Source organism: Pelodiscus sinensis, chromosome 2 (assembly GCF_049634645.1).
Source record: "Pelodiscus sinensis isolate JC-2024 chromosome 2, ASM4963464v1, whole genome shotgun sequence".
Taxonomy (NCBI): Eukaryota; Metazoa; Chordata; order Testudines; family Trionychidae; genus Pelodiscus; species Pelodiscus sinensis.
In genome coordinates, this window is record NC_134712.1 from 215,285,292 (window position 1) to 215,308,311 (window position 23,020).

A 23,020-nucleotide genomic window follows, 5' to 3' on the forward strand; every position below is an offset into this window, starting at 1 on the left:
ATGCCATCCAGAGTCTCAAAAACAACCTGGACATTGTAATCAAACCAGCTGACAAAGGGGGTGCTGTGGTCATTATGAATAAGGCCGACTATAACCAGGAGGCAACCAGACAACTCTCAAACACCACATTTTACAAACCTCTCCCCTCTGATCCCACCTTGGACTACCAAAAGAAACTACACTGTCTCCTTAAAAGCCTCCCCACAGCTACTCGGGAACAAATCCTCACAGAATCACCTTCTGACCCCCGACCAGGATTGTTCTATCTACTTCCCAAGATCCATAAACCTGGGCACCCCGGACGTCCCATCATCTCTGGTATTGGCACGCTCACTACTGGTCTATCCAGCTATGTAGACACTCTTCTCAAACCCTTCGTAACCAATACCCCCAGCTATCTCTGAGACATTACTTCCTAAGGAAACTACAAAACATCGATAACCTCCCCAATAATACCATCCTTGCCACCATGGATGTAGAAGCTCTATATACCAACATCCCACATGAAGACGGATTACAAGCAATTAGAAACACTATCCCAGAGGACACTACTGCCAACCTGATAGCAGACCTATGTAACTTTGTTCTCACCCACAATTATTTCCAGTTTGAGAACAACTTATACCTCCAGATCAGCGGCACAGCCATGGGCACACGCATGGCCCCACAGTATGCTAACATCTTTATGGCTGACCTAGAACAACGTTTCCTCAACTCCCGTCCCCTTTCACCCCTCCTCTACCTACGGTACATCGATGACATCTTTATGATCTGGACGCATGGCCAAGAAACACTGGAGATATTCCACAGAGATTTCAACAACCTACACCCCACCATCAACCTCAGCCTGGACCATTCTACACGAGAGATCCACTTCCTGGACACCACAGTACAAATCAACAATGGAAAATTAGACACCACTCTCTACAGAAAACCCACCGACTCATACAGTTACCTACATGCTTCCAGCTCCCATCCAGAACACACCACACAATCCATCGTCTATAGCCAAGCCCTTCGATACAACCGCATCTGCTCTAATCCCACTGACAGAGACCAGAAGCTTCAGGATCTCTACCAAGCATTTATAAACCTCAACTACCCACCCAGAGAAATAAAAAAGCAAATTGAAAGAGCCAGACGAATACCTAGAAACCATCTACTTCAAGACAGACCCAAGAAAACCAACAATAGAACACCACTTGTCATCACCTACAACCCCCAACTTAAACCTGTCCAACACATTATCAATAAACTACAGCCTATACTGGAACAGGATACCATACTCAAAGAGGCTCTGGGAGACAGACCCATAGTCTCCTACAGACAACCACCTAACCTCAAGATGATTCTTACCAACCACCACAGGACATACCACACTAATACCAACCCTGGTACCTTCCCTTGCAACAAACCCCGTTGCCAGCTTTGTCCACATATTCATTCTGCTGATACCATTATTGGACCTAACCAAGTGAGTTATAAGATCAAGAACACATATTCCTGAGCATCCAGAAATATAATCTATGCTATCATGTGCCGAAAGTGTCCGTCTGCTATGTACATTGGACAAACATCTCAGACACTTCGCCAAAGGATTAATGCCCACAAAACAGATATCAGACAAGATCACAAAGAGAAAACAGTTTCTTGCCATTTTAACCAGAAAGGACACTCTCTCAATGACTTAACCACCTGCATTCTGCTACAAAGACCTTTTACATCTGCACTTGAAAGGGAATCCTCTGAACTGTCATTCATGTTAAAATTCGACACTTTCCAAAAAGGACTCAACAAACACTTGAACTATCTCACCCATTACCAAGATAGTTTCCCCAATTATCACCTCTAATACCATTAACTCACAAACATCCCACTCTCCCTACCTCTAATATCACCAATTCACAGACACTTACCTTCCTTCCTCCCCCCCCCCGCATCCCCCTCCTGTTCTGCAATGTGATTTGTCCTTTTCATATTTGTTCATTTTTTTAATTGTATCCTTTGGTATATATGGTTGTGACTACTTTCTTCCACTATTTGATCTGAGGAAGTGGGTCTGGCCCACGAAAGCTCATCATCTAATAAACCATCTTGTTAATCTTTAAAGTGCTACATTGTCCTGCATTTTGCTTCAGCTACCCCAGACTAACACGGCTACATTTCTATCACTGGTTACCCTCAATATCCATTGATTTCCAGCAGGAAGATAAATACATCTACAGACCAGTTGAGAGGTACATACCACATTCATTCAAGCTGTATAACATCAAGGTGAAAGATGGGAAACAGGATAATGTGAATCTTCAGTGCAGCTTAAGTCAATGAGTTTTGATGGTGCTCATTAGAATCAATACCATTGATTCTAGCACTAGTTCAGCATTGAGAAAATTTGTAAGAACATGAATTAGATTACTTATTAAACCATTGCCTTTGGAAAGAGCTATTGATTGGGGTCTTCATTGCCGAAGTCTTTATAATAAAGAGATATTAAGATTGCTGGTATGTATCTCAAAGCATCTATTTGGCTATGTCTACACTACAGGGGATGCATCTGCTCTTCCGAAAAATTTTTTCTCTTTCAGCAGCTCTATATTCCTCATTTTATGAGGAATAAGGGCCCTTCTGAAAGAGGAGGTTTTTTTGACATTTGGCCCAATGTAGATGGGCCAAATGTTAGAAAAGCCTCTTCCAAAAAAATAATCGGAAGAAGGTTCACAAATTGCGGTTCGCAATTTGCATACCTTTTTCCAACCCTCCCACCAGCAGTGTAGACATAACCTCTACTGTCTGTCTATCTATCATTGAAAACAGAAATAGAAAATAGAAAAACAGCCTGTTTCATTAGCAACATACTGATGGTGTAGTTGTCATCCTCTCTTAATTTGATTTGGGTGTTGAGTTATACAGTGGATTTTCCAAACAGTGGGTGTGCTAAGTGTCAAACTTGATTGTAGAACACCACCATTCTTTTCTTGATGTCACACACTGCTAATCTGTGATGCACTGGTTATTGATAGTCCATTGATTCAATTTTTATCTGCAGTGAGTCCTATTTACATAACAGATTTAAAATAGTAAGATGTGTAATCATACAACAGAATTCAGTTGTGGAATCACGCATATGGCTATTAGAGTTTTAAAATAATTCAAACTGATGTGATAACTATACAAAGTAGTGCAGACTGATGCATGTTCATGGTCATCATCTGAGTCAGATCCTATCAGAAGAAGGCTGATTTTCTTTTTCAGTGGTCCAGGTTCTGTAGTTTCTGCATTGGAATGTTGCTTTTTAAGATTTCTGAAAGCATGGTCCATACTTTGACTGTCCCAGATTTTGGAAGACACTTCAGATTCTTAAATTTTGGGTTGAATGCTGTAGCTATCTTTAGAAATCTCACATTGATACCTTCTTTGCGTTTTGTCAAATCTGCAATTAATATGTTTTTAAAATGAACAGCATGTGGTAGTTCATTGTCTGAGACTGCCATAGCATGAAATATATGTCAGAATGTGGGTAAAACAGAGCTAGAGATCTACAATTCTCTGCCAAGGAGTTCAGTCACAAATTTAACACATTTTTTAAAATGAGCTTCATCAGCATGGAAACATGTCATTTGAAATAGTGGCCAAAACATGAAGGGACATACAAATATTTAGCATATCTGTCAATGCTAACTACAAAAGTGCTATGCAAATGTCTGTTCTCACTTTTTAATGATGTAAATAATACATGTAAACAAACTTGTTTCTTTTAGAGTCTGTCTACACAGCAGCGATAAACTTGAAATAAGCTATGCAACTTGAGCTATATTAATTGCCTAACTTAAATTGCAATTATTTTGTATTTGGGCATGTCTACAAATCACTTATTTCAAAATAGAGCATTCTTCCTCCGACTTCCCTTAATGCTCATACCATAAGATTACAGGAGTTGGAGTAAGAAGTCTTCCCAGCTTGACATTATGTCGATGTTATGTTGAAATAACTGCTTGGCTACGTCTACACTGGCCCCTTTTCCGGAAGGGGCATGTAAATTTCACTAGTCGTCGTAGGGAAATCCGCGGGGGATTTAAATATCCCCCGCGGCATTTAAATAAAAATGTCCGCCGCTTTTTTCCGGCTTTTAAAAAAGCCGGAAAAGAGCGTCTAGACTGGCCCCGATCCTCCGGAAAAAGTGCCCTTTTCCGGAGGCTCTTATTCTTACTTCAAAGTAAGAATAAGAGCCTCCGGAAAAGGGCACTTTTTCCGGAGGATCGGGGCCAGTCTAGACGCTCTTTTCCGGCTTTTTTAAAAGCCGGAAAAAAGCGGCGGACATTTTTATTTAAATGCCGCGGGGGATATTTAAATCCCCCGCGGATTTCCCTACGACGACTAGTGAAATTTACATGCCCCTTCCGGAAAAGGGGCCAGTGTAGACGTAGCCCTTGAGTCTAGACATGGACTATGTTATTTCAGAGTAATGTCAGTATGTTATTTCAGAATAACACCAGTTATTCTGAAATAATGCTGCTGTGTAGACGTACCCTTAGAGACTGGCAAAACAAGAAAGAGGACTGAGTGAATTTATGGGCTCTAAAGTAATATATTCTTTTATTTTTGAGTGCAGTTATGTAACAAAAAATTACATTTGTAAGTTGCACTTTCAGAATAAAGAAATTGCACTTGTATGAGGTGAATTTAAAAATATTTCTTTTTAACATTATTGCTGTGCAAATATTTGTAATCAAAATAATTATATGAAGTGAGCACTGTACACTTTGTACTTTGTGCTGTGATTTAAATCAATGTATCTGAAAATATAGATTTTTAAATTGTGATTATTTGTTGATTTAATCTTGTGATTTAACTGTGATTAATCTATTGCCTTAATTATTTTTGTAAAGTATTTATTTTACAGAAAAATAGAATTAACTGATGGGAAGCATGTGCATTGCAGTATGATAAGGCTTCACTAGATGGAGCTACTTTAACTGGTATGGCAATTAAATAATCAGTGGAGCAGTTCAAATTAATGTAGTAGAAAATTACAAATATTGGAAAAAATTGAGTGAAAAATGTTTCATTTAGCCTTAATTCTGATCAGTTATATAAGGGGCTTATATTCATTTAAAAGAGTTATGTTTTCCTTTCTTTCAGGCCAGTCTGGAAAACTCATTTTGATCTTTTGAAGCACTTCCTGGTTGACATACGTAATAGCAATATCATGATTGGAGAGCACAGTATTATCAAGTTAAAACTATTTCAAGCCTTCCTGCTGACTGAAAGAATCTGAGGAAGAATCTGTCCCCTAATTTCAGGGCTGATTCCATAAACAGAGCAGTATGGAACACTCCCCCTCCCCACTTCTATCCTGGCACCAGACTGTATAGCATTTGAAGTCCAGGTGGGAGGAGGGGGGACATCATCTACTTTCTGTAATTTCCCAAAGGATTTCACCTTTAAATGCTCCCTAAAAAAGTGGAATAAAATTTGATTTGATAATATATACCTTAGAGATGTGAAACTGCATTCACGTTTGCTCTGATCTTTGATGCAAGCTTTGAGATCCCTGAGCAGAATACTATAGAATTCTGTCCTTCAGCAGATACGACATTCTGAGGCCCCAAGCTACATCAAGTGTAAGAAGCCCCAGACCTTAAAAAATGAATTTATTATTATCACAGAAAGGACACAATATATAAATATGAAAGCTTCATGTTCTCACAGGAAAACAGAGTATATATATATATATATATATATATATATATATATTACATTATGAGTAAGAAAAATTATCCTTTTCATCTGAATAAATGAAAAATGTTTGATTAATTTTGTTAGGGAAATAGACTGTTTATCCAGATTATAGATAAATATATTTACAATGTTTATTCCGATTAAATTTTTGCTGTGAAACTATGAATTGTTGGTGTTTTTCTTTTGCCATACTATAAAAATACAGTAAGGGTTCCTGAAACTGACAGAAGGAAATCAACACAAATTTATCCTCTCAAGATCTACTTTACCCAAAACCATAATATGATCACTTGCATACTTAATCATGTGAAGCATGGATAGCACATGAAAAAACACAGTGTATACTAAAGTACACATTTGTGCATATGTATAGCTCAAAAGATGAAAGAACAACTAACACTTAAGAAAATGAAGAAAAACAGGAGTGAAGGCAATATATGACTAAATGTGCCAGACCGTAAACAAAAAATGGTGGCCTTCTGGGTATTACTCCCTAAGGGGGACCCTATATATACATGACATCGCTCCTAGGATGAGTCCCATACAAATATAAACTTGACAGGATCTCTTCACAAGACTGCCATCTCCAACCTTACATTTTTCCAATTTTTGTCATCAGTAAGACTATTTACTTATGTAACTTATGAAGGCACAGTCAGAATGTTGTGAGTAACAGCTGACCAACACAATTCTGCCTTTGGAGACTGATAACAGACTTATAAATACTATGGAAATACTAAATTCATCACCCCTGGCCTCTCGCCTGTCAGTAATGAACAATTACTGAAGGGTAAGGTTATGTGTAGCCAGATGTGTATATGCTTATAGTTGAACAAAAATGTGTGTGTTTAGAGACAATCTTTTCCCCATATCTCCTTTTTTATCAACTGATTTTGATAATATTTGACATTGTCAGGTTTTTTTTTCTTTTTCAGAGGCCTCAAATTGTAACTTAGTTAGCTTATGTCTTAATCCAGCACTGATGCAGGCAGACCCCTGTGCATGCTTAGATCTCCACTTCAGCTAATGATGGTTTGTGTAGGTACTGGGGTCTACCTGAGTGGAGCCCATTGCAAGAAGGGGCCTTAATTTGCAGATGGCAAATTGTCATAGTTAATAAATCCTTAGGACTTGATTGTCAAATGCAGATAATTGTGTGAAGGGGAATTAGAGTTCAAAATTAACCTTTCAAATCTTTTGCATCTGAAGCTACTACCGGTAGGTGTGTCCTTGGGCTGGTGGATGAGGAAACACTACGGTATATATTGAATGAAGAGCTGAATATATTGAATGAAGAGCTGTGGATCTATGGTTCTGAGTCAGACCAACTACCTATCTCTGTAAAAAGTCAGTTATAAAAACAACTGGTAAAATAGTCTATCTCGATTAGAGAGCCTCTCTGTCAGTTAAGTGTTGGAGTTGAGACACAATAGAGGTATGAAGGGTGGGCACCATATCTGTGGAGGAGTTCCTCGCCTGAAACAAGAACTCCTAACAGCTAAAACTAAAACTAGCCATAGGTGCTGGAACATAAGAACCACGTGGTACTTTGGGAAACTGAGTGAAGTAGTTAGAGCAGGGGTGGGGAACCTCAGGACTGTGGGCTGGATGCAGCCCCCAGCTTGCCTTGATCTTGCCCCCGAGGCTCATGCCCCCCCAACATTAGGGAGCCCACACTGGCCCTCCAGCACCCGCCCCCCACTATCCTACAGTGGAGCACACACAATCTACTCAGCTGGGCTCCCTAAGGCTCTGGTGTGTGAAGGGAATGTGGGGAGTGTCTCCTTTTCAGTTGAGGGCCACATCAGTGAAGGTTTGCTTTTGTTTTTTTGCTTCTCACTTGTGTGTGGCCCCCGACTATTTTTTCTGTGGATCAGCAGTCCTTGACCCAAAAAAGGTTCCCACCCCGAGTTAGAGAAATGACTGTGTTCAATATTAGCATTCTCAGAGAATGCAAAATGAGATGGAATTTAATGTGGAACACTCCATGCAGATCCAACCAATCATGACCCTCCAAAACAAACAAGCAAACAAACAGAAAACTTGGCAAATTCAAGAACCCTCTAACAGAGAATAATGCATTACACCAAAAAAAAAAAAAAATCTTGGTCTCTGCTGACAGGATGAAGTAGAAAGGATAGGCCATTGACCTATAGAAATAATGATTTAAAGAAAAAGGTTGAAGTGGTCTGGACATTTTGTACAGGTGTCAATAAGGTGTATTTTCTAGACAAGCCCTCGATACCATACTATCTGGTAGAAGACAGAAAGGAGGACAACAGATGACATGTAAGAAAACTTGATAAAAATATCCTTTGTTATGAAAACAGACAATAATAGAGCAAGAAACATGGCATTAGACTGATGGTGGAGGGAATATTTGGTATCCTTATATTAAGCTATGTCTACACTGCACAGTTATTTCGGAATAAGCTATTCTGGAAGAGTTATTCCGAAATGGCTTATTTTGAAATAGCACATCTATACTGAAGAGAAGCCTCAAAATTCGTCCGAGGCAGGCTTCTCTAATGTAGACGTGCTATTTCAATTTAGAGCCCCAGGAGGAATAACTTTGAATGGCTCTGGTGAGGGGTTATTTCGAAATAGAAGTGGAGTGTCTACACATGCCTTATTTTGAAATAGCTATTTTGGAATAGGCATTATTCTTCGTAGAATGAGGTTTACAGAAGTTGGAATAAGCCATCCATTATTTTGAAATTATTTTGAAATAACAGAATTGCTATGTAGACACTTGCATAGTTATTTCGGAATAACAGCTGTTATTCCGAAATAACTTTGCTGTGTAGACACACCCTTAGAGGCAAGAGTCTCTAATATAAAAACAATAACAATATTTTCAGGGTTGTTTTCTTACTAAAGAATTTTTACATAAATAATTACCTAAAAGAATTAAGATATTGGTGAAGCAGAATCTTAGAAATAGCAGAAGTGTACTCCTCTCTATTTGGGAGAGTTAGTTTACAAAGGAAAAGCTCATTCCCTAGCACTCTAATTTCTTTAGATGCTTTTCTGGAAAGGTCTGAATTTAGGATTAACAAGAGCATATCATACTATAGTAAGAATTCATATGGCAAGAGAAAAGTAGAGAATAGGTAATAAAATGAATGTATTAAATGTATAATGAAAAAATGATTTATGGCCTAAGTCAATGCCCATTGAAGTAAATGGAAGAGTTTCTGTTAACTTCAATGGCCATTGGATTTGGTCCATTAAGCCAGTTTTTCATAGGTATTTAGGCAACTGAAGATGAGATTGTCACTTCGTGGAATTTATGAAAGCACCTGTATGAAACAGGCACTTAACTCCCATTGATTTCAATAGAAGTTAAGCACCTAACTTGCTTAAGTGCTTTTGAAAGTACCACAAGGCTCTGCATTTTTAGATGCCTATACGTCTGTGAACATTAAGCCTATTGTGCCTAATTGTATGCTGCCTGATTGGGTGGTACCATTTTATATACACATGGAAATATTAATGCAAAGAACTCTGAGCAAGAGTAATTAAAATAGGTTAAAAATAGTACTGTATAAATTAGGGTTGGGAACTTCTGGCCCATGGGCCTGCCGTGGCTTGCGAGGGTTAGCCACTGGTAGGCCGTCACTGTTTACCTGCGTGCCTGCTGGCATGGCTGCTCACATCTCATAGTGTCTGCGGTTCATCATTCCTGGCCAATGGGAGCTGTGGGAAGTGATGACCCAGCCCACACTGCTTCCTGCAGTTCCCATTGGCTGGCAATGGTGAACTGTGGGCACTGGGTGCCGCAAGCTGCCATGCCTGTGGACACTCAGGTAAGTAAATCCACTGGTAGCCTGCCAGAGCTAACTGCATCCTCGCCCCTGTATAAATAAACATAGCATAGATTATCTCTCTCAGTTTGGTAACTTCTAATCTAGTCATAACAACAACAAAAATAGTATGGAGTAAAATTTAAAAGGTGATTTATGATACAAAATTGCCTCTGGCTAGCATTACATAAGCTCCTAATACACATCTATTGTCTCCATCAAGGAAAAACTAGGAAGCCCAGTGAGGTAGATTAAATATATGGTAGGCAAAATTATTCTTAAAGAACTATATCTTTGGTATGGCCAATATTTTAGCCTAAACAGCATCTGTGTATGGCAGAAGCAAAATGCAGGACAATGTAGCACTTTAAAGACTAACAAGATGGTTTATTAGATGATGAGCTTTCGTGGGCAGAAGTACTGATCTGGAAACTGACTCCACAGAGGCAACATAATTTTATAATTTTATAGTAAAAAAAGTAAACAGAATGAATTGTTTTAGAAATGCAGAGATCTGCAGACATTTTCAAGTGAGGCCTGCATGTATCCAAGAAAGATACTGTTTGATCCTAAATTTAGAAAGAACATCTAAGCTCATTGTTAGGGATGACTTTTTATACAGTGTATTCCCCTTTCCTTTTATTGTTGTTAGGAAAGAGATGGTTTTGAGTTTCATCATTATGGCTGGTAGGGTTGCATGGACAATTTCTCTAATACTCTAAGATCTGTTTTATGCTTTCAAGAGGTAATTGCACCTCATGAGAATTTTGCTTCTTTTAATTCTTCAAAAAGCTGAGTATTCAAAAAGCTCACAATAGGTTCACATCAAGTCTCTGTGTACCCATCCTCTGGCTGTTTTTCTTCATATAGCTGTTCTGGCCCAATTAGGTTCTTTTTACTTTTTAGATGCAAAGGAAATAATTGTCCATCTACTAATGCTTTAAAGGCTGTTGATAGATAGATAGATAGAGTTGTTTTGAGTATCATCAGCTTCAAAGCATATTTGGATTTATGTCTCTGGTATTGTAAATTTTGTATGGATGACAGCAGTTTGATCACATTTCCACATGAAAAAACAGACCATGTCTCCTGTCATATTTCACCAGTGTATATTCTGAAATTCTAAGAACAAATCTTACTATATACTCATCTTGGTTTTTTTTTCAAACCATGCACTTAGAGACAGGAACTTCTTTGGGGGCAGGGACTCTTCATTATCTAATTTATTTTATACCTATCAAGACTGTGTATGTTGTGGTGCTCTATAAATTATAATTAATATATAAAAGCCTATATAAAGTAATATCTGTAAAAATTGAATGAGTGTAATTATGATCTTAATCTGTTGAGTGATAGCTGTGCCAGAGACTGGGGCTATGTCTACACTGCCTTTTTTTGCGGAAGAGAATATGCAAATCGCACTCACATTTGCATATCTTCTTCCGATTCTTTTTGTGGAAGAGGTTTTGCTGATAAAAGGCCCTGTGTAGACAGGGCCAAATGTAAAAAAAATACACCTTTTCGCAAAACCCCGTAAACCTCGATTTATAAGGAATAAGGGGTCTTGCGAAAAAGGTTTTTTTTTCTGACATTTGGCCCCGTCTACATGGGGCCTTTTCTCAGCAAAACCTCTTCCACAAAAAGAATTGTGAGAAGATATGCAAATGCGAGTGTGATTTGCATATATGCTTTCCCACAAAAAATGGGCAGTGTAGCCATAGCCTCAGATTCAAAAAGAGAATAGATATAATTTTAAAAGTTATATTTACCTGCAAAAAGAACAAGGAGTCCTGTGACACTTAAAGACTAAGGGTATGTCTACACTTGCTCCCTATCTCGAGATGGGGATGCAAATGTAGTGTACTGAAATTGCTAATGAAGCGCGGGATTTAAATATCCCACGCTTAATTAGCATAATTGCTTCCGGCCGCCATTTTGAAATCGCATTATTGCGAAATAAAACGCCCCGTGTAGCAGTGTTATTTCAAGAGAAAACCCTTCTCTCGAAATAACTATTAAACCTCATTGTATGAGGAGTAACAGTTATTTCGAGAAAAAGGTTTTCTCTCAAAATAACGCTGCTACACGGGGAGTTTTATTTTGCAATAATGCATTTTCAAAATGGCGGACGGACGCGATTATGCTAATTAAGCGTGGGATATTTAAATCCCGTGCTTCATTAGCAATTTCGGTACACTACATTTGCATCCCTATCTCGAGATAGGGAGCAAGTGTAGACATACCCAAACAGACTTATTTGGGCATAAGCTTTTGTAGGCATAGACCCACTTCATCAGATGCATTGGAGTATAAATTATATGTAGCACATAATCCAAGACTGAACATATCATGTGTCAAGATTGATCAGGGCAGTCATAGAATTTTGTGCCATGAATATGCCAAATCTCACAAACTATGCAAAGGTTGACTGGCATAATATTTAGACAAAAGAGAACAAAAAAGTACATGTTGTGAGAAGAGGTGTTTGTGTTTCAGTAGGTAATCAATATCGTCTGTCATGGAGTTCCACAGGTTGACAGTGCTCTGTATGAAGAAAATCTTCCTGTTGTTTGTTTTAAACCTGCTATCTATTAATTTCATTTGGTGATCCCTAGTTCTTACATTGTGGGAACAAGTAAATAACTTTTCCTTATTCACTTTTTCCATACCAGTCATGATTTTATAGCCCACTATCATATCGCTCTTAGGGTATGTCTATACTACATGGCTCTGTCGACGGAGCCATGTAGATAAGCTTTGTAGACATAGCAAAATGAAGCGGCAATTTAAATAATCACCGATTCATTTACATTAAAATGGCTGCCGTGCTGTGCCGACAAACAGCTGATCATCCCACTTCATTTTGGTATGTCTACAAAGCTCATCTCTGTTGACGGAGTCATGTAGTGTAGACATATCCATAGTCTTCTCCTTTATAAGATGAAAAGTTACAGTCTTTTTAATCTCTCTTCATATGGAACCTGTTCCAATCCCCTAATCATTTTTGTTGCCTTTTTCTGAACCTTTTCCAATACCAATATATCTTTTTGAGATGAGGTGACCACATCTTTATGCAATATTCAAGATATGGACATACCATGGTTTTATATAGAAGCAATAAGATATTCTCTGTCTTATTCTCTATCCCTTTTTTACTGATTCCTAACATTTCTTGACTGCTGCTGCACACTGAGTGGATGTTTTTAGAGAACTATCCACAGTGACTCCAGCATCTCTCTCTTGAGTAGTTATAGCTAAATTAGTCCCCATCATATGGATAGTTGGGATTATTTTTCCAATGTGCATTACTTTACATAGATATACTTTTCATAGGTGGACCTTTCTTTCTAATTCTTTACTGAGCCAGTGCGCTAGCATGGTGTTGGAGTCAACTGCGAGGGCAATGCTGTATCTCAGATGACACATCATATTAATAATACCAACAATTCACCAATAATAATTTAAAATTCTATGGCATTTTTCTCAAGAGTGGGGCTATGGCTATAAGGCAGAATAGGCCTTGCAGATTCAGAACCTCAAACAGCTACCTTGTATTACACTTGCTAGAACAGATTCTTTAGTAATTTGCTTATCTCTGAATAGCTTTCAACCAGGTGAAATCCAGAATACCTGTGTTTTTGTTAAGTTAACAGCTGTGAATATTATCTAAGGTGTAAAATGCTTTAGAGTAACTAGGCTCAAAATAGGAAGCTGTTATTGAATGTTTCACTATAAAAACTTGAGGGCAAACTTAGTGCCTATGAAAGTGAAGGTCTAAGTATGTGTCTACTCAGCACCCTAAATTTGAAATAGGATATGCAATTTTTGCATAGCTGAAATTGCATATCTTATTTCGCATCTATTTCGAAATAGCTTATTTTGAAAAATGGCACATTACACAGCACCAAATTTTGAAATAATGCGCTATTTTGAGCTATCCCTTAACCCTCGTGTAACAAAGTCTACTGGGATGGCAAAATAGTGCACCTGTTATTTCAAAAAATATTTTGAAAAAACAGGCAGCTTGTGTAGATGCGGGGTAGCTGTTTCAGGATACCTCTGGTATCCCGAAATAGCTACGCAGTGTAGATGTATCCTAATAGTTTAGCTATTTTTACTTCAGGCGCTCTCTTAAGAAATTCTTGCAGTGGAATTTTTAAAAGACAGAGCTGGAAGAAGCCACCACAAAATTCACTTTTATTGATGTGACAGGATTTGAACATGGGACTCCAGAAGCCAGGCCACTCTCAGTTTTCCATTGACTTCATTTAGACCAGGATTTGGCTTGCACATATCTTGTAGAAGAAACTTTGGGTATGTCTACACTTGTACCCTCTTTCGAGAAAGGGATGGAAATGAAGACATTCGAAATTGCAAATGAAGCCAGGATTTAAATATCCTGTGCTTCATTTGCATATTCGTGTTATAGCGCTATTTTGACATAGCGCTATTTCGAAATAACAGACGCTGTTAAGATGAAGTTATTTCAAGATAAAACCCTTCTCTTGAAATAACTGGTAAACCTTATTGTATGAGGAATAAGGGTTATTTTGAGAGAAGGGTTTTCTCTCGAAATAACAGACATTGTTAAGACGAGGTTATTTTGAAATAGCGCTATTTCAAAATAGCGCCATAAAATGAATATGCAAATGAAGCACAGGATATTTAAATCCTGGCTTCATTTGCAATTTCGAATGTCTTCATTTGCATCTCTCTCTCGAAAGAGGATGCAAGTGTAGACATATTATCATCACTATAGTGCTGTGTAAAACCCACAGGTGCTCTACCTATTATAAACATTGACTCAGTCATGAATCTCCCTTCAGTCCTTCTTACCTCTCTGCTCATTTTGTCTTTTTCTTCCTGCCCTGTCTTTATTATACTCATTGCTGCAGTGTCCTCACCCTCATCTTCTGAAAGTGTTCTCATGGTATAGAACAGCAACTCCTCTACCAACTCCTGCAGCTGAGGCATCTCTGCTCGGGCTTCTGCTGACTGTTCTTGCAAGTTGTCCAGCTCATTCTGGCTGGCTGTGTCCAAGAATAAACAATCAGTGCTCTTGTCCTGCTGCTCCACCGTAATACTTGCAGGCTAAAAATGCCTCAGCAATGTTAAATGTTGTGGGGAGGAAGAGGATTAATAAGCTTGTAAAAAGTAAAGTGACTTCAGGAATGGACTTATGGACACTGGAAACAATAGTCCTTGCTTTAACAATGTATTTTCCATCTAAGGGGCTCAAAGCACTTACAGGCATTAATTAATTACAACCTTCTTGTGAGTTAAGATAATATTATTAGCCTCACATTACTAATGTGCAGACTGAAGTGTTGCTAACTGACTTGCACATACTCACACAGGAAAGCCACAGCTGGAAATAGAATTTGTATCTCCTGACTCTCAGTCTTGTGCTTTTATAAGACTATCAGTTGGGACAGCACCAAGAACTGAACAGGAAGAATCCAACAGAATCCTTCCTACCACTAGGAAGGAAGAGGCATGGAAGTACATAAAGTTTTAAGTATGTTGGTATGGGGGAGGGGATTGAGCATTTGCCTCCCTCGATGATTACTACGTGTGTAGTCCCCTTCATTGGCAGCGCAGTGACACTGCCTGTTTTGAGTGATGCAGCTGATTCCTGTTATGACAATGACTATAATGTGGCCTATGTTGTCATGCATGCTGTAGTAGTCATATGAGTGAAGAGCTTTGACTCATGTCAGAAGAGCTAATACAAAGTTTAAGCTTCAGAAGTCTCTCCTGCTATGGAAATGGAATGCTTTCCAGTGCACATGTGAGTCAAACTGCTTTTCTACTCTGACTTATTCCAGAGTGGGCATAGCAACAGAAGCTAATATAGAAGACACTAAAACACCCATTGCACCAAATCCTTACCACCTTACAAAATATGTAATGTGAAACATGTGTACTAGCTATTACAAAATAACCATCTTTGAGCAATAAGATATCACTAGTAAAGAAGCAAAAGCAACATCAACAAGGCTTAATTAAAAACTGGGGTAGCTGGTTTGCCTCCCCAATAAACTTGTGCCTTGTTTTGTGCCAGCAGCCCTGGTTTCTGTTCCAATTTTCTGGAGCGGATTCAGGGCCTGTAGCAACATATGAGTGAGAATGAGATTGTAAGTATTCCTTTGAATCATATACAGAAAAGAATTTAAATTACCAGAGGGAGAAACTAGAGACTTTTAAAAGTGCTATAACATTACCCCAAATCAGGGGAATTCTCTAATAATTAATCTCAAATTTTACTGGGGTCTGTGTCCCAGGTGAAAAGCCCATTTTCCATAAATCTGAAGTCTCGTCTTGTTTTGTGTGTGTGTGTGTGCACACGCACATGGACATACAGGATAGTAGAAGGTACATTAAAGATGTGAAGTATCAGAGGGGTAGCCGTATTAGTCTGGATCTGCAAAAGTGACAAGGAGTCCTGTGGCACCTTATAGGCTAACAGATGTATTGGAGCATAAGCTTTCATGGGCAAAGACCCACTTCATCGGAATTTCCACTACATGCATCTGATGAAGTGGGTCTTTGCCCACGAAAGCTTATGCTCCAATACATCTGTTAGTCTATAAGGTGCCACAGGACTCCTTGTCACTATTAAAGATGTGGTTTTCCATCTGACTGGGGCTAAATTACCAGTAAGGATAATAAGTTTAATGCACTAACCTGGAGAGTGGATAGGGAAAGCAGTACATGTTCTGAGTATCTCAAATAACAGGAAAGTGTGACCCTTTAAAATGTCAAGTCCTCACACTGGGAACACAGAACAGGACAGAATCTACCCAGAGGACTGAGGGAATTGCAGTATTGAAACTATCTTGGCAGGTTGAAGTTAGTATTCAGGGGAGAGCCTTCCTGCACATTAATGATTTGGAGAGATGTGACCAGTTACATTTTTAGTTTGCATCTCTGTCCAACTCCACCCACACCTTACACACATTCTGAATGGGACAAGGGAACAGGGATTTGGGCCAGACTGATTCAGAGAAGGTGATGTACATAGGGGCGGGACTTTCAGATCAATACCCCCCTCTCCTCTCCTTTTCCACTGGCTGGAGAGAATGCTTCTGCTGTTGCTGTTTTATCAGCATCAGTGTCTTCCTAGGTTTGGTGCAGTGCAATTTCAACTTCCCTAGAGCAGCAGCCTCTTCAGTCTCCTGGACTCCAGCAACCAGTTCAGGACTTTATTTCCTTTTCTACAAGTGGCTGGTCACTCCAGTTTCACGACGCAGAGTAATTATTCTCACCACAGTAACCCTGTAAGTATTTCACTTTGTTACTTAAAGTATTGCCTTCATAAAACTAATCTGCTGAAATAGTGGCAGTTGTTGGCATATGACTTGTCAAGTCCCAGTCATGAGTAGTTTGTGCCTGGTTTGGGGATTCAAATGGCAATTTACTTTTGCAATTTTTGTTTTCAGTTTTTGGCAGCTGTTTTCTTTTAAAGCTGTTGATTTACTACTTTATAACCATGGCACTGACATGTCTTACTGTACTAGTGAAGGGAAAGTGAGGAAGATACATACTTCCATCCTTGCTGTTTTATTGAATACTGCTTTCTAATAATACAGGCAAGAACAGAAACATTCAGAGGAACTTGAACACATGCTTACAAATCTGCAGAAGAAAATATAATCAACTGACCTCTAACCAGTACCAAAAGGAAGGTTTAGAACAGAATTAGAATCAATATTAGTAGCTACCCAGCTCATATATATGTAGTTAGAGTGAATCAGGGATTAGTTGCAAGCATTTTGAAAAATGTGTTGCTGTTGTTATTATTGGCCCACAAAATCATTCTGGTTGGAAGAAAACTGGTTGGGAGAGACATCAAATTCCCGGGACCCAGGGCAAAACTCTTTTTGGTCCAAATTCCTAATTTTGCATTTAGAGGACACTACTCAAAGTTGGTAGCTCACATATTTCTTTGCTGTTTTTACTTTAAGAATTGGTAAAGGACTATCTGACTGTGGTGAAAAGTGTGGATATAAATGCTGCAACAGATAAATATGCAGGGTGGAATTTAGGTGACACCCCAAAATGAGGGAAAAATGTTTTTGAACTTTACTATCATCTTTTTCCTCATCTTATTTATGTATCTCTATTGTCTCCAGCCTCCTGGCATTGTGGGAGGAGTGGCTAAGAAAAACATACAATCCACTAAAGAACAGCAAGCATCATGACAGGGGAAGTGTCAATGATCCCTGAGTTAGAGCTAAACGTTTGAGAATGGTCTTGGGACTGAAGTGTCAAAAGGATGTTTTGCCAGTCTTATTGCCGCTGCTGGGTTTGAAACAGTTCTCTGTCTTTTGCTTCTTTTTAAGTTTTTAATTTTGGTATTACAGCTGAAGCCATTCTAGGCTGCTGCATTCCAAGTGTAACCAGCTGGTGCTTAAACAATGAGAAGTCCTGTGGTACCTTATAGACTAACAGATTTATTGGAGTATAAACTTTCATGGGCAAAGACCCACTTCATCAGATGCTTAACACTGTTACCCATAAGCTGGAAATCAGTGACAAAGGCTATGTTTACACTACAAAGAAAAATCAGAAAAAGATATGCAAAATGCGAATCACAATTTGTGTATCTTTTTCTGTTTTTCTTTCAAAAGACGCTTTTCCAAAATGTGGCGCAACTACACGGCATCAAATTTTGGAAAAATCTGCTCTTTTGACACATCCCTTATGTCTCATAGAATGAGGTTTACAGGGATGGTGAAAGAGTGCATCCACTTTTCCAAAATTTTTTTCCGGAAAAGCGGATGTTGTCCTAGGAAGCAGCATTGCTGCAGTTTAGACGTAGCCAAAGTTGCATTCTGGGCCAACACACTCTCCAAGAGAAGCTGCTGTTGCTTTCTGACCCTTATAAAAACAGTATGTAATGCCTTTCTGCAAGGCTCGCAAAGTGCTTTAAAAACATTAATTCTTCTAACAATCCTGTAAAGTAGCTTCATATTATTATACCATATTATATACAGATTGTTAAAGAAAAAGAAATAGGCTCAGCTAGGTTGTGACCTCAAAGGTCAGTAAGGGTGTGTCTAGACTACAGGGCTTTGTCGACAAAAGTGGACTTTTGTCAACAAAACTATACCTGCATCTACACTGCTGCTGAGTTCTGTTGACATAACGTTGACAGAACTCAGCAGTTTTGTCGACGGCTGTAAACCTCATTCTACAAGGAATAACTCCTTTTGTCGACAGAGTTCTGTCGACAGAAGGCATTATTGCATCTACACTGTCCTTTGCGTTTACACTGTCATGTTGATAAAGCGGCTTTGTCGACAGGACTGGATGTAGTCTAGACGCTCTTTGTCGACAGAAGCTTTGTTGACAGTATCTGTCAACAAAACTTCTGTCAACAAAAGCCTGTAGTCTAGACGTACCCTAAGGGTGCATCTACACTGTAGGGTTTAATTTGAAAATAGCTACACAAATTGAGCTACACCAATTGTATCTTATTTCAAAATAGCTTATTTTGAAGTAGGGAGCCTCTACACAGCACTTATTTCAAAATAGAGCCCTCTTCCTCATTAAATGAGGGTTAGAGGAGTCCGAGTAAGAAGTCTCCAGTTTGACAGTATTTTGACACTATTTTGAAATAGCTGCCTGCTGTGTAGACACAGACTAAGTTATTTCGGAATAGCGCTAATTATTTCAAAATAATGCTGCAGTGTAGACGTCCCATAGTGAATCTGTGGCAGTGCTGGATATAGAAAGCAGATGCTCTGTTTTGCCACTGCTGTTTGAGAACTACAATGAAAGGCTCTTTCAAGACACTGCTCTCACAGACATATTTAATTACTGTGCTATCCAAATAATGAGAATGTAAGTTTAGTCTGCAGAGACATCATGAACAGCTCAACCTTAATGCCAACCTGCAGATCTGCCTTTGTATTGTGAGAGTAGGCTAGCTAGCTGCATTTGAGAGAGTGACTTCTTCAAGCAATTAATAAAGGAATAGTAAGTATGGGTCTCTTGACTGAATGCTAATCGTTCCCCAAATGGTTAGGCAGCTGATACTTTGCATATCCCTGAAAGAACAATAGCTATTTAATACTTTTACACATGGGTGTTTTCCAATACTTCATGTTAAAGTTCTGAGGTCTGTGACTCTTGGGTTCAAATAGGGAAGACAGCTCTAACCCCTGAGGGAGAGATGACATATCCTGTCCAAAAAATAGAAAGGCTCTCATTGACTTCAGTGAGATTTGGATTAGGCCGATAAGACATAATTAATCTGATTGCACAAATTGTTTTAGGGCACCACTTTTCATGCACTGGACATATGTAGAGAGAATAATTATTGAATTAAAATAAAAGTTGCATCAGAGTAGAACAGATTTATTGTGAAAATGTGCTTGATTTGGGTTTGACTATACTAATAATCAGCAATTAAAGACACAAAAACAATATATTATGTAGTGAAGCACATCAACAGTGTTCTTCCTATTTACAAGGTACATCATGGCTCCAGGTCTTCAGTCTCCCAGCTCAGCTGCTTTCTTAGGTATATCTATAGTGAGAACATTCAGCCTTGTAATTTTCCATCAGTGTAGCTCAGTCAATGGTACCCATAGTGGAAGTGGTTGAAAGGGCTCAGGTGTTTTAGCTATTGTGCTGTTGTGAGAGACAAAGTGAATGAATTATATCTTTTATTGGACCAACTTCTGTTAGTGAAAGAAAGAAACCTTGAGCTACACAGAATTCTTCTTCAGGTCTGGGAAATGTACTCAGTGTCACATCTAAAGACAAGGAGGAACAGATGGTTTAGCATGAGTAGTTATTCTGAGCAGATCTGCACCAGCAGAGTCAGAATTTTACTAGTGTAGATGAGCTCATAACAGCTGCATACTCTGCAGTGTTGCAATTGTCGTGACTACAGGGTTGCTACCAATGTTCCCTCTAATTTTTTTCTCACCCATGTGCAGAATAAATTTTGTTACATGCACCAAGGCATGTGCAGGTGTGCACCACCAGTACAAACACATTTGGTCTGCTGTGGGAATTCTCCTAAGGATTTGAACCTCTCCTGACTGGCCACTCAAGCACTCAGATTACAGGGAATACTAGCAGAGTGGAAAGGTGGCCTAAACACCGGAGTCTTAAATGTAAGAGCTCCTGGGTTCTAAAACCAGCGCCGAGGCCAGCATAGTTTGGGACTAGTGGCAAGTAAATTAACTTTTTTTTTTAAATCTCAATTTTTCCATCTGGAATGGAGTTACTACTCAGCTGCTTCACAAACATATTGCAAAGATTCATTGGTTAATATATATACTAGTGCTTTGGAAATGAAAACTGCATTTGACAATTGATAAATCATCTCAGATATTTTTAAAGACATCCGAGAAAGGATTAGAGAAGGGGAGAGTCATTGTTTTTATGTCCCTTTTTAGGTACCAGTGTGAAGCATGGACTCTGTATGTAGAAGAAGGTGGTACCTTCAATTGGGCTGTATATTGATAGTGAATTTGGTTTATGCCAATCCAGAATATCAGAAAGAACCTCCTGCAAGTCTGGATGAGATTGACCATCAATGCTGGGAGATCTCCTCTCACAGGCTGGTGGAAATGAAGAAACTCAAGATAGCTGATGCTATCATTGCTCTCTGGGATTTCATGATGTTCCTAAAAGAATCACCTAAGGCGAAGCATAATGAACTCTTCAATGACTTAGCCCAGAACTTTTGGGATATGTATGTAGACTGTGTGCTTTCAAGGTCCCATGGAATGGGCCGAAGACAATTACTATCCCCCAACTATTTTCCCACATATCCTCAAGGTAACTTTAATGTACAATACTAACCTATTCGGTGCTAGCCCTTAATCCATAATATTGTTCCATTCTTCAATTGTCTATTTTCAGACAATTCAATACAACTATCTCTAGTTTTCTGCTCATCTTACATTAACTAAAGGATGCAAAGGATTTGATCATGATAATTTACATATGTCTCTTTTTACATTTAAAGTTTCAGAGGGGTAGCCATGTTAGTCTGGAACTGAAAAAACTTAAACGAATAGTCCTGCAGAATCTTAGAGACTAACAAAAATGTAGATGGTATCATGAGCTTTTTGTGGGCACAGTGCACTTCTTCAGATGAATGGCGTTAAGGAGTGCAGGTTGTAAAATAAATAGCTGGACCCCTTAACTCTATTCATCTGAAGAAGTGGGTTCTGCCCAGGAAAGCTCATGATACCATCTACATGTTTTGTTAGTCTCTAATGTGCTGCAGGACTATTTGTTGTTTTTTAAGTTTTTACATTTATAGTGCAAACTAGAAGATGTAGCCAGTGTGTCTCGGGTCCTTAACTCAAACAAGTTTTATTTTTTCTTCATTTAAATCATTGTTCTGAAGTGGGGTTGAGGAGCAGGGGTTCAGTACACAGGCTGCTGCTGGGAGAGAGGACAACCCCAGCCCTCTCTCACCGCAGTAGCTTGGGGCCAAGTGAGAAGTGTTTGGGCATGGTCGCTGCAGTGGGCATAGCCAAGGGAGAGGCGCATGTACCCTGGCTGGGGTACAGACACACAAACTCTCTGAAATATATAGTAGATCTCTGTCCCTTTCTCCACCTCTGCTGATCCAATGGGGCTATAGATGTCCTGGTCCCCTTCTCTGGCCACTTGCTTCTTCTCTGTAGTCATTCTACAGTATAACTCCCTCCTACCAGACCTCTCCCTTTCCATTTTATGAAAAACAATCAAATTCCAAGCACATCCCATTGTCTTGGCATAACTTAAAACAAGGTAAGGGTCTGGTTATGAGAAGAAGGGTTCAAACATAGCTTAACCCCAGTAGATTTAAAAAAGAAGGAGGAGGTTGAGATTAAGCATGATGCACACATAGGACAAAATAAAGTCACATAACCCTAGCATTCCTAAACAGATTGCATGGATAACAACAAACTTTCTTTTTCAATCTTGCAGGATCAGATTTCTCAAAACATCAGTTTTAGGCCAAAATGGGAGAAAAATGAAGATACCTCAGCAAGGTGACATCAAACTGAAGGAAAGTAGCCTGTCAAAGTACAGCTTGTACCTTTAGATGCTTGAGCACTGTTCCTTTGATGGGCTTCGAGATTTTTTTCTTTATGCTGTACAAGCATTTGATATGTGATAAGTACTTCAGATGTGTGTTACCAATATGTTCCTGTTTCTTTAAAATGTGCCAATGTTGCCTTTCCCCCACTGCAAGTGTGAATGCTTTATGTATTTTGAGTCAATATCTGTGTTCTCTCAGGTAAACCTGTTTAAACTAGTCTTATATTTTTGTAGACACTCATCTTTTAAATGATTCTTTTTTAAAATGCTAACTGCAATGGAAACCCAATATATTTTTATACATTAAACAGAGTGCAATGGCAACAAGCATTATTTTATACAGTTGCTTGCACATGAAATGGATTTCATGTTAAGAGCTGCAAAAAATGCCAATATCAACACAAAGGGAGAGA

At 38.9% G+C, this 23,020-nt stretch overlaps 1 protein-coding gene across 1 annotated transcript; it reads left to right on the forward strand.

The window, feature by feature from the left end:
- The first annotated feature begins 20,977 nt into the window (after positions 1 to 20,977).
- FAM237B (family with sequence similarity 237 member B) lies at positions 20,978 to 22,522 on the forward strand. Its single transcript, XM_075919814.1, has 2 exons — positions 20,978 to 21,347; positions 22,494 to 22,522. The coding sequence occupies exons 1-2, from the start codon at positions 20,978 to 20,980 to the stop codon at positions 22,520 to 22,522; spliced, it is 399 nt and encodes a 132-aa protein (XP_075775929.1).
- The last annotated feature ends 498 nt before the right edge of the window (positions 22,523 to 23,020 follow it).